Source organism: Acipenser ruthenus, chromosome 24 (assembly GCF_902713425.1).
Source record: "Acipenser ruthenus chromosome 24, fAciRut3.2 maternal haplotype, whole genome shotgun sequence".
Classification (NCBI taxonomy): Eukaryota; Metazoa; Chordata; class Actinopteri; order Acipenseriformes; family Acipenseridae; genus Acipenser; species Acipenser ruthenus.
This window is the reverse complement of record NC_081212.1, coordinates 24,568,711-24,594,944: the sequence shown is the minus strand read 5'-3', so window position 1 is coordinate 24,594,944 and position 26,234 is coordinate 24,568,711. Positions and strand designations below refer to the sequence as shown.

At 37.7% G+C, this 26,234-nt stretch overlaps 2 protein-coding genes across 3 annotated transcripts; both read right to left on the bottom strand.

The window, feature by feature from the left end:
- Nucleotides 1-74: 74 nt before the first annotated feature.
- On the bottom strand, nucleotides 75-26,218 carry LOC117429295 (ceramide synthase 2-like). Of its 2 annotated transcripts, none has more exons than XM_058998899.1 (11): nucleotides 26,156-26,218; nucleotides 11,820-11,993; nucleotides 11,267-11,387; nucleotides 10,702-10,820; nucleotides 10,489-10,546; nucleotides 8,519-8,569; nucleotides 8,055-8,147; nucleotides 7,218-7,346; nucleotides 6,468-6,574; nucleotides 5,359-5,512; nucleotides 75-1,727 (listed from the first exon to the last, which is right to left on the bottom strand). In XM_058998899.1, exons 2-11 carry the CDS (start codon nucleotides 11,990-11,992, stop codon nucleotides 1,593-1,595), a joined length of 1,140 nt encoding a protein of 379 aa, XP_058854882.1. In that variant the 5' UTR covers nucleotide 11,993; nucleotides 26,156-26,218; the 3' UTR covers nucleotides 75-1,592. The 2 variants fall into 2 exon arrangements, with proteins under 2 accessions (XP_058854882.1, XP_058854881.1); XM_058998898.1 differs by lacking the exon at nucleotides 26,156-26,218 and adding an exon at nucleotides 25,901-26,143.
- LOC117429732 (protein Lines homolog 1-like) lies at nucleotides 17,993-25,902 on the bottom strand. The gene is made up of 7 exons (XM_058997798.1): nucleotides 25,040-25,902; nucleotides 24,364-24,453; nucleotides 21,631-21,778; nucleotides 21,259-21,390; nucleotides 20,296-20,892; nucleotides 19,333-19,519; nucleotides 17,993-19,029 (listed from the first exon to the last, which is right to left on the bottom strand). Exons 1-7 carry the CDS (start codon nucleotides 25,355-25,357, stop codon nucleotides 18,198-18,200), a joined length of 2,304 nt encoding a protein of 767 aa, XP_058853781.1. The 5' UTR covers nucleotides 25,358-25,902; the 3' UTR covers nucleotides 17,993-18,197.
- Nucleotides 26,219-26,234: the final 16 nt, after the last annotated feature.

The following is a 26,234-nucleotide window of genomic DNA, read 5'->3' as shown; positions in this document are numbered from 1 at the left end:
TGGCGTGACAGGTGTCATTCACAAAACTTCATGGCCCTATATAATAGTACTGTACCAAATAAGAAGCCATTCAATCACTTTAAAAAATATTTATTGAATTTAGTAAAACTATTTATCAGAAGAAAAAAAAGAAACACCTGGTTTTAAAGAAATTACCCATAGAAATACTCCAATAAGTTTCATTTGATCTCTTCAGCTGATCTAAACAACAGCAAATCCAGAACAGGGGTCTTTGGGTACCTGGGATATGCAAATAAATCATCCAACAGGTCATTTGAGTCTCTTTGGGTACCTGGGATATGCAAATAAATCATCCAACAGGTCATTTGAGTCTCTTTAGTGTTTATGTCTTTTAAATATGGAAAACACCAGGGACGAGACCTGTTTTAGTGATTGCAACAAGGGTGGTATTAAGATCTGCCGCAGTTTCAATTAATTGACTAGACCCCATGGTTCTTTTCAGTGAATCTGTTTCTAATTTAAGAAATAAAAAGGGCTCTTTCCACCCTTCCAAACCAACGGTTCTAACACAATAACATACAGGAATGCATAGCAACCAGCTTTGGAATGTTGCTTAAGAATTCTTTGTCATAACTCACAAGAATGACAAGTATGTTTCATAGATTTTGTAAAAAGATACTGACCCACCCCCCCTCCCTTCCCAGTATGATGTTTGCCAGATAGAACAAGTTATGAAAAGTTTAAAAAACAAGTTATGAAAAACAAACACATCCGTAATGACTACTTGTGATTGAACATGCAGCTTTGTTTTTATATGTAACTGAAATATATGAGGGGGAGACACCCAAGTCATACCAAGAACCTTGTAAATTGAGGAGAAACACCCCAGAAAATGTATTTTTTGGTTTTAGTTGGAATACTGTATTTTGGCTTGTATTCTTTCTTTCTTTTTTAACTCACTCTTTGAAAGTAACCTAATGTCACATATAAGTGGGACTTTTAGCAACTGTCCTTTTTCAGTAAAATACACTGTAATGGATTACTGACCAAGAACTTCAATTAAATACGATGTGTTCAATTTAAGGTTTCTTTCTTTAGTCTAAGGTAGCCAATATGGCTTTGTTGTAACAAAAACATATATATATATATATATAGATATATAGATATATATAGATATACCCACACACACATATAACAGAATACAAAAAATATCTAATAATACTACAAAATATTTAGCTACATACAGCAAACTGATTTGTATACCCTTACAAATGTACCTTCACTGGCACAGTACTCTGTTTAATGAGCTTTATGAGTTATGTTAAAGCGTGTGTGTGTGTGTGTGTGTGTGTGTGTGTGTGTGTGTGTGTGTGTGTGTGTGTGTGTGTGTGTGTGTGTGTGTGTGTGTGCGTGTGCAAGGCTGTCTATACGTTCTGTTGGATTAAGCACATTTTTTACTGGGCTCTGTTCCAGGACCTGCAGCAATAAATCAGATGTGCACATTGTGTTTTTCATCAATACTTCCAGCTGGCAGCAGACTGCACACATCTTCAGAGTGCCGTTTGGGTTTCCTTGAGGACACAGCCAGAGCAGGGCTGCAGGAGGCGGTGGCGTGTGTGTGTGCGTCAGCGTTAATGATCACGCTGACTCTTTGGACCTGGATATCTCCCCGTTGCGGATCCATTCCTCATTCTCTGATCTCCTTCCTCTTGTGATGTTTCTTCTTCCTCTTCTTCTTCATGGTCACTCCTCTCATCACCAACCATCTAGATTCAGCAGAAAACAGCGGACAGAAACAGTTGTTGGCGTGATTAATAATGTTAATTTAATGCATCGAGGGATCATCTGTTGGGGGCTCACAGTCATCATAGTGACGGTAATATAATTAAAACTTGCTAATAGGAACATCATTGTTTTTCACTCCAAAGGAGTCACTGCCAGTATTCTCAAATGAATTGCCTTAAAGAAGCACACTTTTCCCCCGTGTCCCAGAGCACCAAGTTAGAATGAAGCCCTTTCCGACAGACCATCTTGGATTTACACTGGGTGACACTCTATTAACCCCAATCATGAAAACGACTTGATCCAGGATGTTTAGTATACTCACTAACTCATGTAATGTATTTATTTTTTTGACTCCCTCAAGTCCCAAAGCCAGGTTTCTATTCAAAAGCATATCCACTGTGCCACCTATGTTAGATATCAGAAATGACAGCTCAGTACAAGTGAAGTGTGTGTTTGAACATTATATCAGTAACTGAAAGCTGTACCAAATAGCCCTTTTACATAGACATGTTAGATATGTTTGTATCCAAATTTCTTGGAAACAGCACATTTTAACCAGATTTACTGAAATACACAGTGCATGTTAACCTTGGTTTTGATGGTTCTCTCGATAAATTATTAAAAACGCTTTTTTTTCAGGTTTTAGATTCTGAAAATATGATGCGTTTTTAAGTCCAAATCTTGAAATCAGCATCCTGTCCGAATTATAATTTATCACCGTGGGAAAGTAAGCCTAGTTGAATTTATCTCTGAAATGTAACATTGGGTATTAAGTTGTCAATGATTAAGTGCCTAGTTACATTAGAAAGTTCATTTACTTCTAAAGCCCGGTGATTGCATTTGGCAGTTTTTCAATTACTTTTTTTATTTTTTTAAGAAACAAGCATCTTGGCAATTCCAGCGCAATTAGAAAATGTTAATTTACATGGTGCTGTTGAACAAGAATTAGAAAAAAGAAATGAGACATCAGCCATGTAGAGTCAAACAGAAGCCGGTACAGACTATTAGACTGTGAGCCTCCACACCTGCAGTTTCAAACCCAGCTCATGAACACTGAGACAGGGTTTTAGGAGACATACAAATGTATGCAATACACACAGCAACATTTGATTTTGATTCATCATTGAACATGTGTTAATAAAATCACAATAATGTTCTCTCCAATCCACTACAATAAAATCACAATAATATTCTCTCAAATCCACTACACAGTCTACATTTGTATGAGTTAAAATGTTTTTTACAGGTGCTAAGTGCACTGAAGTAATTGCAGTTTCTCTCTATATGTTTTTTTATTGATCACATGCCACGTCACAACTACACATTTTAGTCACTTTGAGGAAATGTTGTAAGAGACTGAATTCCTTAACATCCCGACTACATTAAATCTGACTTAATTAATATGCTGAGGAAATAAAGCCTTACAAGTACAAGTCTATTGTTTTATCATCTAGTAAGCAAAGTCATTAAAAAAAAAAACGTTTTGCGATTTCCTTTCCACGTGTCAACACTATCTGCAGCTATTTTATTTTTTATTTATATAAAAGAATCCAAGATCTAATGCATTCCAGGTTTAAAGTATTTGAATGAGATGCATACGTAATTGGGCTTGAAAGATTAGCTTACCACAAAGGCAAATCTGCTATCTGTTCAAGGCCAACTCAAGTTATTGTGAGCATTAAATGACTGCCAGTCTATACATCACAAACATGTTGCAGACATCTGCAAGCGCAGCTAGCTGCTCGGTCCCCACAGAACAGGAAGAAATCTGCTTTCCATCACGGGGGCATACAGGTGTTGTGCCATTCCATTCATTACAACCCCCAAATGGAAAGAGGATAGAAATCTCCGTGCATCAAACAGTAATGGTTTCATTCTGTTTGTCTGCTAAAATACTGCTGGAGTGTTTTGTTTTAATCCAGCCGGGGTGTTTTTTTTTTTTTTTTTTTTTTTTTTTAAAAACAACCTAAGAAAAAGGCATCTGGGGAACATGCCATATGGGTTTCATTATAAAGTTGTTCATAGATAACTATGGTCTGCACTGTACTGACTTTGACCTGTGCCATATGAACACTGCTTTAGCAACCAATAGTACAAGCTTTCTGTGTCTATCCATGGGTAATTTACCGTCCCCATGTTGCCTATGGATAACCATGTTGGGAGGGTGGGTGTCCCCTTAGTCATCATGATCACAGACCATGCAAGGCACTTCCAGTCCAAGTCCTTGTATCTCTTGTGTCCTTAGTTGTTAATTGAAATACTGAACCCTCTGACCAAGTCCTAAAGCACTTCATAGTTTCATTCTTAAACCCAGAGTGGATTAGCCCTCCAGGTCTGGAGTTGCCAGCCTGTGGACTGAAAACCATTTATAATCATGGTTGGTTTAATAGAAACACATCTTCAATCTATAAATACTGCTGTTGCTGGCTACTGCCATCCAACCTGCGTTCCATCATTGTTTATTTCAAATGTCATCCATATCTTATTCATGAGGTATGATCATGAAATAAACATTTAGGATGAGAAATAAATATATATATAAGGTTTTCCAGTTTTGCAGTACTGTTTTTCCAGCCAAATCTACCAACGTTATTGAAAACAGGCAGCACTTGCAATCCAGCTGAAGTCATCTAAATTGAAAGGGATTAGAAGCACCACTGACCCCTAAAACCACATTCAGATGTGGACTAGGCAAGCTGCAGTCTATGAAATCTGAAAAACATGCCAAGCTTCAGATAAGCGGCTGGTACTACTTTATTTAACACATCTCTATTTTGGAACACCTTCATTAATTTTAACCTATAACAGTGTTAATTATTTTTAACAAAGCATTTATACAAGAACAATCTTTCCAGGTGTCAGTCACCTTTACTGGTTTCTGTTATACCTTGTTAAAATTGAATGAGAGGGGCTGTGAATGGAATACAACTTCACTTTGTTATGAAGCAAATGAAAAAACTGTGAAAAAGTACATTCCTTTTGTTTAGTTTTCTAAAAAAAGAAAAATGTTTTCTATGAAGTCGAAAAGTAGAAGGGTGGGTAATGGGTGCATTTAGTCCCAATTAAGTCCCCATTTATGATACAAAGTTGCCAGCCTGCCCCATCCCTTCTTGTACCACACGCTTGTATTTAACAGTTTGTTGTGTATTCTTTACATTGGTTTGGACTCTTGGATTTTTGTCTTGGCATTGAAGCTAAATTCAAGTTCCATTTCCACTGCAGATCAGAGACTGTAGCGTTTTATAATTTAGTCATAGGACACTCAGTGTGCCAAAACGGTATACTCCGAGGCGCACCTCACCTTTGATATACAGGGACGTCAGAAAGGCTCCCACTGCATTGCACAGCAGCCTTTTGCTGAATAACTTTGCTTGATAAAGGAAAGGCAAACGCAATTGTTATATAATGGCTGCAGCCAGTGTACTTGGAGACAGTTCAGGTCTGTTCTCTCCTTTGCATTCCATGTGCTTCTCACTTTCATATATCTTCTGATAAGCAGGTAATACAGTACAGTACCTGAATGAATGCTATCAGTACATTGTGGCGTCCAAATAAAGCATTACGGTGGCTTTCCAGTCATTTCACAAGGTAACTGACTATTAGACTACTTACATTTCCAAAGATAAATTTTTTCACCATCCGTAGTATCAGATACGTCCAGAATATGTGTAGCATCTGTAGAACTATGAGCATCGCATTGAAGAAATAATATCCAAAGAATGGGGGGAAGAAAAGAACTGGGTAAAACCAGGTACAGTGGATAATCCTATATGGGAAAAAAATAACAAAAATACATTAAGATTTTGCAACAGGTGTAACATGAATGCAGCCTATTGCACAGTCTATTTACCTTTCAAATAATTAATTATAGGGTGATAGATTTGCCTATATGTAACATAACATATAACAAATGAAGCTATATCCAATTCGGTGAGTAATGTCCTTCTACAGGAGTATTCAAAAGAGCAAGTTGTATATGGTTGAGGTTTAAATAGTCAACAGTGTACTGTTCCTGGTGCTAGTGCAGCAGTACTACTTCAAATACATCCTCAGGTAATACTCCAGAAAGGCCAAGTGACATATTAAAAAATTCCTGTTGAACACCAGTTTCTTTTTACCATTGATCCCTGCATTTTTCAAAGCATTAACACAATAAAAGCCTTCATGTCAAAAGAGGCAGTCAAATATTGTTTCACTGCGTTTTTCATTCGGTCCAAATGCTGTAGTTAAAATCGAAAGGTCAAGCGATATGCTTTGTTGAAGGGAGATTTCAGAATTAGCTGATGAACAGGTCAGCATGCTATTTGTCTATACAGAGTGTCTTATCTGACATTAGCTGTGGATTATATGGGGTTATGTAGCTTGCAGGGTTTTTTTTTTTTTTGCTGAATTTCAGAATGCACCTGGGTATGCGTCACATTTGGAACACAATTATCTTAACTCTGAAATTGGTTCTGTAACCCTTAAATTGGCTGCATACCAACGTTTAATGTCATAAACTATAGATACTACCATAGATACTAACTGTAGCCGATTGTGGGTAAGTGAGGTGGGGAAGCAATCGGTTACTAGTTATCAACTAGTTACCTCGTTAATTACTGGCAATCGTGGCATAGTTAATATAATACATGATCCAAAAAAAATAAAATAATTGTTGGTCAGTAAAAATGAAGAATCAATAATAATAATAATAACTGAAATAAAATTGAAATCTTTCTTACCAAAAAGGGAAGATGACCAGCCTGGTGATGATGAACACAATTGTAAATAACACAAACAGGCTGTTGCAGATCGTTGTAAATCCAGCGTAATTAAACATCTTTGCAGACTAGGAAAAGAAAAAAAAAGAGAACAATTCCATTTCAGTGATATCTACCCGAACCTGTATTTTCCATACCCTTACTATATTCTCTTATGCAACACTAATCTTGATAAATGAACACCGAGTTTGATTAATGATTAATTAATTTCTTTGAAAATCATATTATGTGCATCTGTATCAGTCTCTATCTAGAACATTGTCTGCTGTGCTTACTAACAGCTCAAATAGATGTTCAAGTACCCCTAGATATGAAGTACCTCTTTAAAGACACTAGAACTACTCAGGTGTTGAATAATAGGTGGAATTAGTGTCTAACAAAAAGGTGTAATATGTCAAATATATACCAGGGAGCTAGAATTATACACACATGCTGCTCTTTCGCTGCAAAATAAGAGTAAATTTGCAAAATAGCCATTAATGCATGGAGATCATCATTCTGCCCTTTGGTTATAGTTGCCATTTGAGATTTAACAGGACTTTCAGGACAATGTTGAAACTATCAACTTTAAATAACAGTGACATTTCCCCCCCATGCCTAGAACATACAGCAGAATTAATCACTCAGTCCAATGCTATCTTTGGCTTAAGGCATGGGAAAGGAGCCAGTAAATTGTGTCAGCTTTTAACACTTAACAGCAACTCTATTTACCTCCAATAAAACATCAGAGGCATCGTGGATGAGCATGACCAGCGTTCCAACTCGGATGTAATTGCAACACCAGGAAAACGCCAGTAAATTAAGCGTTGCTACATGGTGGATGATTTGCTCCTTAAAGTCCTGGTAGTTATAGAAAAAAAACAACACAGAAAAAACAGATTAACTGACAAGCAATCCACAAAACCCAGATCAACTAAAACTGTTCACGAAGGGGGAATTATTGGTAATGTAGGCGACTGACTGGTCAGCTCGGAACTAATACAATTCTCCGACACTGAATCGGACTGTTGATCTGAGAAACTCCCCCAGTAACATGTAGCAAATCTTCTCTTCATTTACTGATTACAAACTGCAAGGCTCTGTGCAAATTATTCGAAGGTCCTTAAAGTACCATTTGCTGAACACATGTTACCAGCAATGGAATTGATTTAGAACAAATAGTGCTGACAGTAAAACACTGGAACCAATTTGGTAATCTAATGCATTGTTATTTGGCGGTGACCTGTGTGATATGATATACTACTGTATCTAAGCACTACTAAGATATGAAAATGTTACCAAAGACTTCAACCATTCGAACTGCTCTTGTGTTTCCACAGCACTGGCCATTGAGGAGCCAATGCAGTGCCAGACCATGTGGTTGTGAAAAGCTTAATGGAAAGATTCAGCTTCTTTTAACATGCATTGCATTATTAAGTAGAGGGCACTCCTTAGCTATAATATAACAGCATTATTTTGAATGCACAAAAAACCACTACTGCTAAGAAGAATATTAAACGATTCAAGTAAGTGCATAAGAGAAGTACAATGCATTTCTTGTGTACTTGCCTTTCTTTTCACATCAAAGGCGACACTGAACAGCAACGAGCAATAAAAACTCATCTCAATTATGTAATACCAGTACTGCGAATCCAACAACGTCTGTGGGGGAAGAGAAGGGGAAAAATTCAATGTCAAATACAATTCTAAAAAAATCATTTCAGCATCAACCTGTAATGTGCAGAAGTGTGGCATTATAAACTACTGACAACTTTGTGCCACAAGCTTGTACATGCCATGACCAGACAGAAGCTGTGATATACCCATAGGAGGAAATACCACATTTCTATAATGATCCAATGAAAAAAAGATACAATAAAATACATTTCTAGTACTGGAGGAGGTTTTCCATCTAAATACGAGGTTTAACCTCATTGTTACTAACAGAATCAGCATTAGATATTATTTAAAACAATTTTGGACATTTACACTTTTGAAATCATAAATACTCAAATATTGCAAATTTGAAGTACCTGCTTTGGAAATCCATGGAATATTTCCAGGGTATCTGTGAACCACGGTTTCTGTGGATGACAGAACAATATACAGTACAGCAGAATATAATGAAAACCATCACGTGCAAAAACTCAATTCTTGGGACTCTATTGTACTTTATATCTCTTTACATTGATTTAAATCTCAAAACTACATGTTACATTTAAGCGGGCTGGTAAATATAGATACCCCCCCCCCCCCCAATCAACACCAATCCTGAATTAAAAAGAGAACATCAGTTATGATAGATTTAAAAGTTTCCTTCATCTCACAACACGATCTATATAAAGCAAGTGATCACCAAAGCAAAATTCTTCAGGTCTCCTTTGGCACGTGTCTTAGCGACAGCTGCGTCAACCACTGGTACTGTGTCAAGTAACTACCAGCTAGTTATAGAAGATACCCTTAATCGTACTGAATATTTGATTAGTCTGACTATCAAACTGAAGATGTGACTCCTGAAGTTCCAGTGTTTATGGAGATGCATATTAGTTGATGTAACAGGGTGAAGGCTGGCTGTGAACCGGTGACCCCGCGCACCACAAGCGAGCATTAAAACCACTATGCAAAAGAGCCAGGCTCGTCCGCAGTCGTGCTTTTAGAGCTTGAACATCATCTCATCTCCAAGCCGTAACTGCGGTGTATCACACAGCACCGTCCGTTACATTTATCTTAAAGAGTAAGTGGCTTTCCCTTTACCTTGTCCAATTTCACTTACTCAGATATTATGGTTTTTATTTTGCGTTTAGTTGCTTTCACTTGAGTTCAGGATATCCTCTTTATTTCTAGTTAACTGCTATATATATATATATATATATATATATATATGTAACCAGTTATTTCAGCCAAGATGTCTTTTTAGAAGTAAAAGCGAGTGCCAGCGAGTGATCTGCCACGTGGCAAACAAGTTTCTCCACTAGATGGTGCTGGCGCTTACTAATATAAAGACACTTTGGTTGATCTAGCCTACATTACAAATGTCTACGACAGACAATTAGAACAGAAGAGCAGCCCCTGAACTAAGAACCACAGGAAGTAACTGCAGATATCCTGAAAAGGTAAGGGGATAGTCAAGCTGCTTTACATACTAGATATTTCAGCTTTTACCCCCCGAGCGAGTCACATACATCAAAAACCTGTTCAATCTATCTTCAAAGCCCATCACTTGTTGATGATGAGCCAATAATGAATGTAAAATGAGTAGCCATTTATCAAAGGGTTTTGTGGACTGCCTGGCTCCTGAGAGAGAGTAAGTGACTGAAGGTTGAGTTTGTCAGAGGAGGGGAGATGATAAATAGAGATCCCTTTAGCAGTACAGCGATACCTCTTCAAACCTGATGAAAAGTAAATTGTCAGCTAAGTACCTGCAATCCTAAGGCTGTTCAGCATTAGCACCAAGGGTAATTGCCCTTCACCTTGTACACGAAAGGTATTGTTTTATACAGGAGCGCCATATAACAAATGGGTCTGGACAAGGCACAGACAGGAGAGCTAAATGCCATGTTCTCTGTTAACCACAGTATAAGCTGTTTTTGTTCTATGGGAATTCTGTGAACAGTACAATACCTAACAAAGTTAATCTATCTGAAATTTGTATTCACACTTTTGCTGCGTAAAAATGAATCCCTGTACAGTCAGGCAGATTCCTAATCTGCTCACATTTCATATATACCAGCCAGCTTTCAGGTAAAGTTGTTAGACCTGTTAACCATTCAGGTTCTAGAATTATTTTTTTTCCCCCTTGGTGTTCTCAAAAGTTCAAAAGCGTATCAAATGTGCCTGAGAATTTACTTAGGAGACAAAAGAAACATTCTGCCTCAGGAGTATGTCTAATACAGTATCATAAGACAGCAGGACTCACTAACTTCCAGTTTGTAAGGCAATCCTGGACGTGTATACAATAGATAGATAGATAGAGACAGATGGATAGATAGTCCAGGCTACTTACATCGTACAGAACTGCAAAGCCTCCAATAAATGCTGAGAGATAAAACACAAATCTCCAACTGCAAACAAAAAGAGAACAAAAAAACATATTAAAAGGGTTACTTGTTTGAAATATTCATGTCAGTTATATGTCCATGGACATGGGGCAGACAGGTCCACTATATACCTGGGTAACACATGCAGTAGTGGTGAACATATTGGGTTTCTTTCTTACCAAGCCTCCCTGAACTTTTTCAGTACACTTGGCCTCTCCTGGTTGCGTCTTCTTCGAAACCATCTTTCCACCTTTCGCACCGTCCAGTTGCACTTTTTTGCCAATCCTTCTAGATCTGACTGTGGAAGGCAAAACAAGCAACACAGAAGAGCACAGTAGTGTGTATTTATATAAATGAAAGCCTTTCATATGGCAAGAGCATTTCATTACTGTAATTTAGCAGCATTCTCAAACTTTACTGAATACAATACTAAGGAAATATTACACCTAAATATATACGTCTCAATTATATACGTTTTTTAAATTATGCCAAACCAGGCTAATTCAATTCTAATCTCTAGATGTTTTGTTTTTTTTGTTTGTTTTTTTTAATAAGTCATGCAATGTGAATTTGATTGTGGTAGAATCAAACCAAATACGACTACATATATTTCATGAAGCCACTGGCAAATGAGTAGTATGACATTTGTTATAATGCTTATTGAAAATAATCTTAGGCCTGTCAGGTTCCTCAGAAGACATTTTAAATGGACTGATATTACAGTGGGAAGAATGTTCCACTTACCTGTGATGGATTCCTCAAGCGGGTGATGAAATATTTCTCTAGGACTATGTTCTCCGAAGCCTTCAGTCTAACAGTTTCCCGGAGTCCAAAGATTTTTTTCCCTATATGTGTCGCTATAAACCTGTATGATGAAAATGATGGCATATTGGTTTTTTTCTGTGATTTTCTTCATTGCTTTTATTCAAGATTGCATTTCAACAGCTGATATTCACTCCATATCCAGTGTCCAATCAACTGTCTTACTAATTAGCTGATTAAGTGCATATGCTTCAGTCATAGTCACTCAAGCGTGTCATGGTCAAGGATGAATGATCGAGTGATTAAAAAGAAACCAAAAACATTTTGTCAATCTCCATCATTTATATACCTTTTTTTTAAAAATAAATGTGTTATAATAGTGACAAGTTACTTTTGATGCTCGGTATATAATAGTACATTAATACTAATCAATGTGTTGAATGTATTAATCCAGATGTGTTTAAAGTTGGACTGGCTGATAAGTAAACTTGAATGGGGGAGTGAGGTACAAATACTCTTCACTCTAGCAGCTTACCTTTCAAAGACATATCTGATCACCATAAAAGCTACAGCATAAGGCACTGTGATGAACAGATGTGAAACTTTGGCAAAGACGAGTCCATCTCTGTCTTCAAAATCTGTCCAGGTCAGGTTACCAGGAAACCACAGCCGGTCCCACCAAAAATAGTCACTTATAGTCTGTAACATCCTAAAACAATTGGAAAACCAAACTTGGGTAAATAAATTTGTTTTAAAGTGGATATTTTGGCCAGCATTGAAGCAAAGCCCTGTCCTTGCATGTGTTTGCAGGTTCAATGATGCAAGTAAAATATTGTAACCTGCAGTTGGAATAAAGTCTGGGGGAAGAAGTAGTAATAAAGCAAGTTACCCAAGGTCAGCAAGCTGCTCAGAAAGTACCTATGAAACCTAGTGACAAATACTGGGGCTAAACATACACGAGATAAAAGACTGCTAGTAATGCAAAGGCCAGCTTACATACAGTATTCTTCACACTGCAATTACAGAAATGGATGTGATGCAAGGGAAATATAAATGACAGCACATTTTTGTGCAATTTTCCAAATTGCCCATCAGGCTGTCATTTTTGCAGACATCCACAAATTGTTACTGGCTGCTCAGCTTGGACCAACACAAAAGACTTCATTTAAAAACCTGGCTAATGACTTGCTAGTTCAAAACAGCCAGACCAACATTTAAGCAGCATCAGCTTGTGGTTTAACAGCAATTGTATGCCAGTATTTGTCATATAAATGATTACTTTTATGACTTTTTTTATGGCACATTAATTTCAACTTGCATGACCTATATCCTTCTGCTTAAACTGGAGCCTGTCCAAACAGTGGTGTGTGAGGAAGCGTTCTCTGTCAAGGTGGGGGTCCTGCACCACCACTGCAGCCAAAAGCCAAGCCAACCCCGAGTCATTGGTATGGACATAACTGGAGTGTGAAAAGTATAATCTTTGCATTTTTAAAAGTTACATTTTATGTACTTATTCTGTGAAAATCAAGTAGAAAAAGTTTTAAATGAATCACATCCAAAATCAAAAGGGAAGGTGGGCATTGCAGCTGTTAACAGGGAGGGGACCATGTGGAAAAACCTCAAAGAAAGGAAATCTTCACTTATGATACTGAAGTAAAATCCATGGCTAACGTGCAAACTACCTCCCCTGCCACCTTAATCCTGAAGCTGATCCAGGCAGTATAGCAGAAGCCAACAAATGAATAGTTTGCAAATATCTGTCAAAACAATTTAAATACAGATATGTTCCTGCCTTTCCCCTCAACCTCAATGTAAACAGAAAGCTCTTCAGGTGGAGTCATGGCAATGATTAACGGTGTAGATGATGCTGTCCCACAAGGAGCCTCATGTTGTATGTGAACCCATTATATATGCACTCAGTAAAACAAGCTTTTTCCCATCTGTTTCTGAAACAGCAGGATGATCGGTACAGCCAAACATCACTTTCTAAAGCCGCCAGGCGCTGTATACATTAAGAACATGCAAGAGTCACATGTTATGGTCTCCTTCAGTTTGTGTTAGTATGCATGAGGTCACTGCAGGAAACTAGGCTTTCTAAACATGACATTATTTCCCAAACAATATACTTTACAACACACTGCGGAACAAGTTACTGTGAAGGCATAAGAAACAACAGAGGCACCAAATAGATGCCATCTTCCTTGCCACAGTCAACAGTGTAATAGGGAATGATCTAGTCTGCTCCCACCAAGTATTTGTAGTTTGACCAGACAAAAATAGTTATCCTAGCTAGCCTCTGAAATCTGAAAACATGACACTCTTGATCCCTGCTGTTAATACCACTGCTAAAGGAAACTGTTACAGTCCACGGTTCTAAGTGCTACGATGAGTGTATGTACATAACCTTATGCCGCATACTCATCAGTTTGTTCTACAAAGAAGTATCTTTTTCTATTTGTTAAGCTAATAAAAAGCGCAGTACAATATTTAAATATTACATCAAAAGAAATTAAGGTAGAAGGCACTGAGCCTTTGGTAGAAGACATTGTTTTAAATAGAAGAATCAACTGCAGACAATAAAGCCACAGCTATGACCAGGAATGTTTCACTTTGTTTATATAGGTAATAGTAAAGTAAATAACAAACCATGTAAAAATGCAGCACAACCTGTTATGACTAGTGGTCAGAAGCCTAGATGTTCTGTATCAATTGCAGTTGCAGAACGACAAAAATGACTGCCAAATAAACTGACACAATAGTCTAAGAAAACGAAAGCATGTAATATCCAAAAGAGCCAGAGAGGAAAATGAATGGAATTTGACCTCTAAGAACAGCAATAATATTAATATTTCCAATAGGGATTACCATTACATGTTAGTGAACCTTTTTTTTTTTTTTTTTTAAATGACCTTGACTGCCATTTAAGTTTCTGGAGACTATCACAGCCTACAGTAAAACGCGGAGGCAGAAACATTGGGTTGTGGGATCTCTTATTCAGAGGCTGACAATAAACCAAAGTGCTGATAAGTATCAAGAGGCGCCTGTATTTGTGCAGCAGGAGAATAACATACCAACCTGTATTGTACCACATGAACCCTCATGGGCTCTGCCCCCTTGATTTCCATCTCCTTTGTAGAAGAGATTTTAAGCTCAAAGGGACTCGGGTTAACCTAGATGAGGGGTTTTATTTCTGAACAAACAAAGCATCCCGGGGCACGCAGTGCAGGAAGAATGATTAAATAGTTAACATGTGATTGTAAAACAAGGAATTACTAAGTATCTGTAATTAACAGTTCTCAAATACAGCTCAATGTTTTATGGGACAATTATAAAATGTGATAAAGTCACATGACATGACCACAATATTGCAGTCGTACACTAGTAGGCCAGGTGTCAGAGGGATAGCAATTTGAAGGAGAAGGATTAACTAAAACATGTCAGCTCCCCTCCCATTATCAAAACACATTAACTTCTTTTAAAAAGGTTTGAAATTGGCCGATAACACTTTGGAGAATAAGCTTTTAGACTGTGTGCGTAACACAAACCCCTTCAAATGGACTTTTAAAAGAGGTGCGATTGTATTGTTGCTGCCTTGTGGGTTCAAACTGCAATTTGTTTTAGCCGTGACAAATAAAAGCAAAGGTCCTCATACATTATTAATAGAGGGAGTCAACACACTTGCACAATACAGGTGCAGCAAGTAAACATTACAGAAATAATTGTACACATTGTAATTGCACCAGCTGTCAAATACCTAGTCATAGTGAGTGGTTCCTAATTCTTCCCTACATTTATTATTGAACATAATGTTTCTTTTATGTTGATGAACGAACGCACATGCTTGTTTGTTTCCACTGGGCACCTGAATATAGCGGAGACAGAGAAGCATTAAACAGCGTCAAAGGCATTGGAAAACCCCCAGCACAAAGCCTTCTTCATTTTGATTTATGAGATTTTTTTATATTTGCAATAATGGGAGGGCATAAAAGGGCTGTATTTGTATTGCGCTACAATAACAGATACAGAGGAGCAGTTTCATTTTTTAATAAAATATTCTCCCATCAGACATATATAAGACAGCTCATCAGTACATCAAACTTTTTTTTTTTTTTTTTTTAAATGAAAAATAAGAAATTCATAACTGTAATAGGATTTTGTAGCCTCTCAATAACGCAATGGCTTATAGACAAGGTCAAAGTAGATTCTTAATAGTTTTAGAACCGGTGCGAGATCATTTCCATATAGTAGTGTCAAACAGTAACTAGGTTTTCATGGTCTTAATATGAGCATTTATAATTCAACTTACATTTTTTACAACAGAAATACTGGTGTGTATATTAGAACTGCTTCTCAAAACATATCTTTAAAAACCACAGTTTTAGTTAGAAAGGTGAATGCTGATGTTTACTTTTCAGGCATGGTGTTCTGTATCAGAAGTCATGGCAACCTGGCATCCAAACAAAAGCCCTGTAACACCTCTATGTACAAGGAAACAGACAGCAGTGTTTGTAAGCTGACCTGTTTCAATCAGATTAGAAAGTATTTGTTTAGATTTTAGAAAAACTGAAAAAAGTACCACGCAATGAAAAGAATGAGATTTAAAAAAAGTGTCAATCCTTTTACTAAAACAATGAAAAACAGGAATGCTACTTTTAGTCTCTGAAACATACTATTTTAAACCTGACATGTGTTGTAATAAGTATGTAGCCTTTCCGAAAAATACAGAATAACAATAATCACGTGTTTCTACTTGTAATGGGTGAGCTTTGGTTCACAGAATCTTGGCAAGGTGCTTTTAAAGTGGTAGAAACTGATTACTGACTCACAACACATGTACTATCCTTACAATACATTTGTAGCTTTTAACATTGTGTTTCTTTCTTTGCAGGGATTCAATTTAATCTATATACAGACTCAAGATTCAATTTGTATTTGTACTGTAAAATGCAAGGAAGTATCAAACACCTGTCCCTCCATGATGATGAATCACAGTGACATAATAGAGGTGAGCCCAGTGAGAAAGCTTTGCCAGCTTTCTTACTGAACCCCATGCCCTGATGAACGAAACGTTCAATGAAATGGACAGAAAATCAGTAATGAGCGGCAGATATTCCATGTGCTGTTATTCTACAATCAAGTTGACTTCAGCAGCAGTCAAACAATGTTAGTCTTACTTCACACCACACCGAAAAGCCTGCCACCAGAAAACTTCACAGCTGAACATTACAGAAGAATAAAAAAAAAAAATGAACTGTTACCTTTTCTATTGCTATTTCTGTGCGAGCAGGAAATATCCCAATCCAAAGCGAGTTTCTAAACATGTACTCTGTGAGAAGCCACGGGAAACACTGAAACCATGACTGCTGTACACACCCGGAGCACTCACTCTTTTTTGTTTGAAATTCTTTAGGGTCACACCCTGCTGAGTCGCAATTCACGTTTTTCAGGTTAGTATCAGTGTGACGTTTAAGCTCTCTAATTTCACAGTATTCCTTGAGGCAAACTAAAGGGGCTTCACAAAACAGGAGCTCTGTATACATTAAGTATATCAAGTCATTAAATATTTAGAAAGGTAAACATTTACATAATGAAATGGCAGTAAGGTGTGTGCGACTTAAAAAAGTAAGGTTTACTGCCTGGTCATATAAACAAAATCATTTTTGTAGGTTTTGTGTCCAGCTTCACTTGATTTGTGAATTTCTGAAAGTAAGGTCAAATAGGTGGACTTCCTGATTCAAAAAGACACTGAGCCCAATACCTACAAGGAATTTAAAAACATTCAAAAGAAAGGATAACGTGGTACTTATACAAAAAAAATATAACTTGGTTTACATGAAAGACTGCTACTGAGTTTCCATGTGTACTTCCTTTCATGTAATTATGAGTATACTATTAGTTTGCATTGAATGACCTCTCATTATAAGCTGTTTCTACAACAACATTGTTAAAGCCACACAATGCGTTACAAATTATTCACAAAGCACAGTAACCCAACAAGCACCAGCTCTAACAAAAACCCTGTGTATGTCACAGCGCCTGCAAGTTGACAGTGATTTCAGTGCACTGTAATTTGCTAATTCATTAGCAGCTTTGGCAAACGAAGCCATTGGGAAAGGGTTTCTGCTACAACAGAATAGCTGGCAGAAAACTAAGTTAATTAATCTCTTTCGGCTGTTTGCAGCATTTGTTCTCATCAGTAGTGTCATCCAACACACACTCGCACAGCACTTCCATGCGCTGTTGTTGTCTGCACTAATTGGGGACAGAAAACATAAAAAGCTACCAAACATCAGCAAAACTGTATTGAATGACCCCATGCATATGCTTATTGTAACTTAACCCTGAACTATCAAGGAGGCAAGGCTGATACCTTGATTAAAAAGCTGCCCTGCATCATGCTTAACAATCCTATCCCTATCAATGTATAAATATAGAAAAAAAAACATCCTTATATTTAGCTGTCCACATCATTTACATTGATGCTAGTAAATCTGCTATATAGGGAACCGATACTGCTGCTTTAGTAAATAAAACAGAATCGATCAGAGTTTATATAAAAAAGGGGCAAAAAAGCTATTTAACGCTGTTAAACGTGTTACCTAGTGCTTAAAGAGTTAAGCTACAATGGGCATCTAACATTTTTGTACTTTGTGTTTCTTTTTTTGTATTATGTTATCAAATTGTTTTTCATGGCAAAGAAAAAAGTGATTAATGAGAAAGCATGGATTTTTTATTTTGGTTTTAAATCAAATACAAAAGGAGACTGTAGCTTCTGAATTTCCTTTGTGCTTAAGTTACATGATGCATTGCAAGCATGTTTAGGAAGACATATTACTCTTCCTGTGTAGGTGGTAGAACCACGCAACCTCCCGTAGATTCTTAGACACTCTTTCTTTGATTACTTCCAGATTTCTCACAACCGGTCATCAGTCAAACCACTCTTTGTCTCAATTTGTATCAAGAGTTTCAGAAGTGCTGTTGGAGTGTAAGGAAACAGATTTCTTCTTTGCAATCTGGTTACAGCCTTTCTCAGTCCCATCAGACACATGATGGATTTGTTAAACATCCCACCAGAAGACGTCAGACTGTCATACAACATATTGTCCCGAAGAGATGAATGCATCAGCATTCCCTGATCCCCTGTGACTTGACAATGCTTAGATAAGGTCTGGTCCTTATTTCCACTTTGACAAACAGAGTTCCCTATCTTAAAACTGTCGTCTTGCAGGCCTTCAGAACACTGCTTGCCAGTTGCTAAGCAAACTGGTTCCACCAGGTCGGATCCAGACTCATCCGAGCTCCCATAATCTACCAAGGGACCATCCGAATATTTTACATTACACTTGGTTTGGCTCTCAGGCGATTCAGATTCAAGAACATTATTTTCTGCTACAGGGAACACCAGCTGCCTGCACGCTTGATCATCTTGACTGATAGTCTTGGATCCACATGCATTCTCACTACAAGCTGCATTCTGTTCACCCGTCTCTGACGAGACCGAATCACAGCAATGGCAGGCAGTGCAGAAGTGCTCCCAGTCTTCCCTGACAAGTTTTAGATACTTGACAAAGTATTCCAGGAAGCACGTCTCAGTGGAAATCAGGAAGTCGAGGAGGACAGTGTGGTCAAACGCTACACTGCTGAGGAATAAGAAGAACATGCAGTGCGGGTTACAGCCGTTTTCATGGGTCAGCTGGGTCAAGCTTCCTGTACTGTCAACGCCATCACTGATGATACCACTCAATCTGCAAGAAGCACAAGAGATTAAACATTCATGCTATGCATATATTACATTTAATAAAATGCCTGATGTGTATTTGTCACTCACATTTATCTTATTGGCCGGGAAGTATTTTAGGAATTAATTCTTGCTTCGATATGAGGCTCACTACTGACAGCATGTTACCATTTTTGGAGAATTAGTGTTTATGAGAACAGTGGAAAATGATATGACTTTGGCTTATTGATGACATCCAACATAAACTAGGGTCAAATGTACTCAGTAATTAGGAAAACAAAAAGCTCCTTAACCGTCCAGTAAAACCTACCTTCTAAAATGCAGATGCAATATCAGCAATGCCTTTGCTGCCTCTATCATATCATCATCCTGCTCCATGAATATCACAGAGACCCAAGCGCAGGGGTGTAGGAGATGCTGGGACACTGAAGCAGATTTGAGATGCTTCTTCAGGAAAAGCTTCAGAAGACACAGATAGCTCAGTAAATCAGCGACACCTGCAGTACACAAAACAATTTCAAGAAATCAAACCCGTCATAAATCCGTTTCCACCTGAGTAACTGAAGCAACGAGAAGACAGAACATAAACAAATGTGGTTTACATTTCCGTAACGCAGCTGTATAAAGCAGTGGTATGTGCAGGCTGCTTTTTAAAGGCAAATTATATAATATAATACACATCAGAAAATATTTATATTAGAACAAACAGTAGCAAACTGAAACTGTAGCTTCAGTTTGTATGTATCATATCATCTATATTTAAAAATTAGAGAACTGTCCAAGACGAACCGTATTTAATGTCCTTTGATAGCACTAGGAGAAAGCCTTTTCTGACACTTTCACTGTCTCTCTAGTTTCCTGCCTTCTGCAGTTTTAAATCACTGGTTAATAGCATTTCTACATAATTGGTTCTGGTTATAACGATTTATTAATTATACTTTAATCCAACCCAACATCAAATACAGAATTCAATGTATCTCCTACAGATTTGAAAATCAGCTTTTCTTAGGTATGACTGCCCTCTGCTGCATACAAAGAGAATAACTGAGGATTCAATTCAATTAACTATTTCTGAACTGGTAGAAGAATATTCATTAAAATAATCTGTCGTCACTATGGGAAGAACAAATGGTGATTTAATTTTTAGAACAGTTTTTAAAGTTAAACAAAATGTTTAAGTCAAAATCGACAAAATAAAACTTGTAAATTGTCATGCAACAGCAGCAATAAATGCACGGGGAATGAAAACCCTGTACAAACTGGTAGAAATTACCTTCTTCTGTATTTGAATTCTTGACTTTATATTCCAATGACTTTATTAAAATGAGGCTTGCCGCTCTTAGCATCACCAAATCGGGTCCGCCTTCTACATCACTGTTACCTAGCACCTCTGTGCCTCCAAAAAAGCAGGGTTTCGGACTCACTGGAATATCTTGAAGCCAACCTGCATGTACAGATTGCAGCACACCATTCGCCAGGGCTAACATGTCACTTTTCAAATTGCCATCATGTTTTAGGGAGGAGTCCACCTCTCCTTTAAAGAAATCTTCACCAGCTTTCTTGAGCAGGCACCTTTTAAAAAGGGCAAGCAGTTTCTTTGTCACTAAATACTGAACAGGGGAGGCAACCATCCGTAAAGCCAAGACATCCTGTTGGAACAAGAGTCTCTGAACAGGGAAACAGATCCTCAGTTTTGTTCTGGCAGCAACAAGTAAATCAATGAAAGAGACTAGATTGGTTGTGACATTATCTCCTTCTTTGGTGTATGTTAAAGGCTCTTGACTCATACCACTCGGAGATAGTGAAAACATGGTAGCATACAAGGCATTAAATGCAGGGTCAAATGAGGTGAAAAGACTCTCCAAGATTTCTGTAAAACAAACAATATGCGATAGATAGAGATAGTTAACTTTAATGCAAGTTAAATTGTCTTTAAAAGATTTAAATATACCGTTTAATTCTATACAATGCACAAGTCAAATAATTCTAAAGCTATTTCTAATTAACTAGATTTATAAATTATTACAAATTACATTCATCCAAATTATTTTACAATATGTTAATCAGGTAATTAAACATTCACATCTAATTCACAAACTAATTTCTGTCCTAACTGATATAAATGACATCTGAAAAGTTAATGATGAGAATAATCTTCAGAACATAAATGTTAACTGAAGCCATTTAATTCAATTCATTTACAGCGTATGATAATACTCTTATGAAGCTGCCATACCTGTTTTACATTGAAATGTTCCTTTAAAAACTCCTTTTACCACAGCTGTAAGAGACCATAAACATCCATTCATCGCACTGCTGTCGGGACGCTCTCTGAATGCCTGGAAACACATCTTCTGCCAGACGTGTCCTATCAAAACAAAAAACATATATACGTTGAGCTATACAGAAAGAGTGAATGAGATTGAATATGATAATGGTTCTTAAATAAGAAAAATGGACAGCTATGACAACAATGAGTAAGGTACCCTTAACCAAAGACAAGCAAATCGCTTTGCTGCGTTTCAACACATCTTCATTCTGAGGGGGTGCATCCACAAAAGTGACTAATAGGTGAAGAAGAGGATGAGTCCTATAATCAGAAGCTCACTGGTTTGAGTGAAGAACAGGAGGAGTCCTATAATCAGAAGCTCACTGGTTTGAGTTGCCAATCTTGGATGCTCTGGTCTTTGGGTTAGGGTGACAAGTTTAGGTACCCAACAATTCCACGTGTAGACGACCCAGGCTTGGCTCCCCAGGGTTCAGTAGCTTGGAAACATTCTTGCTTAGGTTTGGTTTGGTGAAAAATGCAAACTGGCTTAGCAGCAGGAAAGGAAATCGCATCTAATCCTTAGTCCTCCTGACTGATGAGTGTGCTGCATTGGTGACATTCAACTGGGTAAGTAAAAACGTGATATATGAAGTACCTGCATTATATAAAGATTACCTGCTGCAAATTCTGATCTATATTATAAATGTACAGTACTGTGCAAAGGTTTTAAGCAGGTGTGAAAAAATGCTGTAAAGTAAGAATGCTTTCAAAAATAGACATGTTAATAGATTATATTTATCAATTACCTAAATGCAAAGTGAGTGAACAGAAGAAAAATCTAAATCAAATCCATATTTGGTGTGACCACCCTTTGCCTTCAAAACAGCATCAATTCTTCTAGGTACACTTGCACAAAGTCAGGGATTTTGTAGGCATATAGTCAGGTGTATGATTAAACAATTATACCAAACAGGTGCTAATGATCATCAATTCAATATGTAGGTTGAAACACAATCATTAACTGAAACAGAAACAGCTGTGTAGGAGGAATAAAACTGGGTGAGGAACAGCCAAACTCAGCTAACAAGGTGAGGTTGCTGAAGACAGTTTACTGTCAAAAGTCATACACCATGGCAAGACTGAGCACAGCAACAAGACACAAGGTATTTATACTGCATCAGCAAGGTCTCTCCCAGGCAGAAATTTCAAGGCAGACAGGGGTTTCCAGATGTGCTGTCCAAGCTCTTTTGAAGAAGCACAAAGAAACGGGCAACGTTGAGGACCGTAGACGCAGTGGTCGGCCAAGGAAACTTACTGCAGCAGATGAAAGACACATCATGCTTACTTCCCTTCGCAATCGGAAGATGTCCAGCAGTGCCATCAGCTCAGAATTGGCAGAAAACAGTGGGACCCTGGTACACCCATCTACTGTCCGGAGAAGTCTGGTCAGAAGTGGCCTTCACGGAAGACTTGCGGCCAAAAAGCCATACCTCCGACGTGGAAACAAGGCCAAGCGACTCAACTATGCACGAAAACACAGGAACTGGGGTGCAGAAAAATGGCCGAAGGGCTGGAGAGCGGTACACGAATGAGTGTCTGCAGGCAACAGTGAAGCATGGTGGAGGTTCCTTGCAAGTTTGGGGCTGCATTTCTGCAAATGGAGTTGGGGATTTGGTCAGAATTAATGGTCTCCTCAATGCTGAGAAGTACAGGCAGATACTTATCCATCATGCAATACCATCAGGGAGGCATCTGATTGACCCCAAATTTATTCTGCAGCATGACAACGACCCCAAACATACAGCGAAAGTCATTAAGAACTATCTTCAGCGTAAAGAAGAACAAGGAGTCCTGGAAGTGATGGTATGGCCCCCACAGAGCCCTGACCTCAACATCATCGAGTCTGTCTGGGATTACATGAAGAGAGAGAAGCAACTGAGGCTGCCTAAATCCACAGAAGAACTGTGGTTAGTTCTCCAAGATGTTTGGGCCAACCTACCTGCCGAGTTCTTCAAAAACTGTGTGCAAGTGTACCTAGAAGAATTGATGCTGTTTTGAAGGCAAAGGGTGGTCACACCAAATATGGATTTGATGTAGATTTTTCTTCTGTTCACTCACCTTGCGTTTTGTTAATTGATAAATATAAACTATTAACATGTCTATTTTTGAAAGCATTCTTACTTTACAGCATTTTTTCACACCTGCCTAAAACTTTTGCACAGTACTGTATATTTAGCCTTTTGATATTAGCATGCCTCAGGGATAAACAGTACTACAACCCCCCTGCTCCCCCCCCCCAAAGATACAACTCAATATTTTTCTATTATGATGACATGCATGAAATGGAAAATGTTAACAGAATTGCCAATTATGATATCCGAGTTTCAAATGGGTTTTGTTTTCTTTTCTCATTCAATTACACCAGCTTTATTAATGTTAGCACAGCCGAGGAGATGCAGAAATCTTGATTTAATTCAATATGTGTTATAAATTCTCACGAAGCCTGAAGCAGGTCTTTTTTTTTTTTTTTGGTTATTGTTAATTTGAACGCAGTTTAATAATCTTGAACAACACATAATGAGCTATTTGGTAGCTTTATGGCTGCTGATCACATGTTCCAATTAACTTTTACGACACAAATCACATAGGAGAAACTTCTCCCAGTAGTTTTAGTTACTTGCTTAATGTTTCACAGTGCTGTAATTGTTAAACAAAACAATATTTGAGTAATTGCAATCAGAACCACTATATATATATATATATATATATATATATATATATATATATACACACACACACACTGTATATATAATGTTGCAATTCAATTTATCAAATATAAAGGCTAGATTCTCAAAGCTTCTTAATCCAAACCATTAAAAACTTACTTTTCCCCCCAAAACAGAGGCAAGAAAAAATGAAATAGAAAACTGAATGATTATCTGGAGGTTGTGATTTTCTGTTTACTACTTCTCACAGGTCACAAGACATTGTATATGTTGTGACTTAAATAAAATGTCATATAAAAAAGACAAATGCAGCAATAGGTTTTCCTGTTAGCACAGTACTACTCACAGTGATGGTAATCTGAAAGATCACAAGTGAAGACACACATTTCACAGCCAAGTGGAATAATAACTTGTCCTGGTCCCCAAACAAAGAAATCTAAGGAGATATAAAAACATATATGGTTGACAAATCTTGAAGTGTGAGAAACAAAACAAAATGGATAAACAGGTTCAGTTCAGCCCTCTTTACTGGGGGTCGGGGGGGTCTTTAGACCCCGAAACTACATCACTAATTAGCCTATCCAAACTCTAGTGCTGAGCCATTCGTTTTTGTCCATCAGACATCATCAGGTTATACTTTGTAGTGTCCAGCAAGTGGTAGAAGTAATCGGTATTGTAGCAATACAATCCAGTAGAAATAAATACCATTACTCTTTTTTTTTTTTTGGTTAATAAGGACTGTATCGACCTAAATTCTGCACAGGTGCAAGATTCTTTACCGTGCCTACCTATTTTTATAAATTGACTTAAAGACTACTGTACCATCACCGCCACCAGTAGTTAAGTAAGTTCTACTACAGCACAAGTATACAAGTCAAATGAAACACACCACACAATGCACACATTGCTGTATTCCACAAGCTTGCAACATATTAAAAATATGTTGATATATATATATATATAGATATATATATATATATATATATATATATATAACATAAATACACAATATACAAACTCACTAGTTGTGACACAAGGTCCATTTCCTCCAGTAGCACTCTGAGAATTCCCATGCAGTCCTCATGCACCCCTCTGCTTGGAGAGTGCACGTGGGAGCTCATCATTTCAAACAGACTGAGCTGAAGACACGCCGTTTCCTTCTGTCGGTCATTGTAACTGTGTCTCTTCATTAAAGCGGCTGGACATCTCAAAGACGACATGTTATCCAGATCACACCTTTCATCACGCTCACTTCTGCTGCTAGCCTCATGCATGTCTTCAGAGGTCATAAACGGGCAAATGCTCGCTACTACCTCGTGGTGCTCCCGATAGCAACTCATATGTCCTGCAGGACTACATGTCTCTGATCCATTTTTTAATATCTAACAATTATCTCCACCCACCACCACCAATTAGTCCATGACCTCTGTGACCTGCCCTTTAAAACCTCGATGAAAGATTTCTTCAACAAAACTCCAAACCTAGTGCAGGAGTAACACATTAAGTAACTAATTTATTTTCCTTTGAAAAAAAATCACAACACAAGCTGTATTTACAGTACTCAATTTGATACATCACATTTAGACTTAACTTTTGCGGTTAACAAAAATAGAGTGAGCAATCATAACAATATTGTGAAGGAGAAAATTAAAACAACAGGCAGATACCAGTTTTAAATGCTCCAAACAATGATAAACTATCAGTGATACACACTACCTCCGAAAACGTGTTGCACAGAATAAAACAAATCCTGGGGCATAAACGCACGCTTTGTGCACGTAAACATGGGAACACTTAGAACTTGGGGGTTTTAGCAACGTTCAAAATATTCTAAATTGTGGAAACACTGAACAAAAAATGCTAAAAACAAGAGCCCCACTCACATTGTATCCACTCCTCACTCACGACTCACGCTTGTTTGTATTTATGTACGATAATCGCTCCCATTCAGCCTGCCCAGTTCATATGCGCAGTCTACATGGGAGTTGTAGTTCAGTTTAATATATATATTTTAAAGGGTGTAAAACTCAATTAACCAGAACTCATCGCGCTGTCGGAGCAGTCTCAGAAAAGCCGTTTCCTCGGAGGAGGAGGCTGTCAAAGCTCTTCTATATAGAATATATATTGAAGCTGCTTACCGATACCGGAAAGGCGCCAAAAGGGCGAGACGATGCGCCCACAAAAGCCAATCAGAAAAGACCTTACTGAAGCTAGGGA

What these genes read in the sequence shown, in the direction of transcription:
- LOC117429732 (XM_058997798.1), bottom strand. Translation starts at nt 25,357, where the DNA reads ATGAGTTGCTATCGGGAGCACCACGAGGTAGTAGCGAGCATTTGCCCG. An exon ending in TGGACCTTGTGTCACAACTA is followed by an intron (nt 24,454 to 25,039) that starts GTGAGTTTGTAT and finishes ATATCTCCTTAG; the next exon opens with ATTTCTTTGTTTGGGGACCA. An exon ending in GAATTCAAATACAGAAGAAG is followed by an intron (nt 19,520 to 20,295) that starts GTAATTTCTACC and finishes TGTGTACTGCAG; the next exon opens with GTGTCGCTGATTTACTGAGC.
- LOC117429295 (XM_058998898.1), bottom strand. An exon ending in CCTCTGATGTTTTATTGGAG is followed by an intron (nt 6,575 to 7,217) that starts GTAAATAGAGTT and finishes TTCTTTTCCTAG; the next exon opens with TCTGCAAAGATGTTTAATTA. An exon ending in AAAAATTTATCTTTGGAAAT is followed by an intron (nt 1,728 to 5,358) that starts GTAAGTAGTCTA and finishes TGCTGAATCTAG; the next exon opens with ATGGTTGGTGATGAGAGGAG.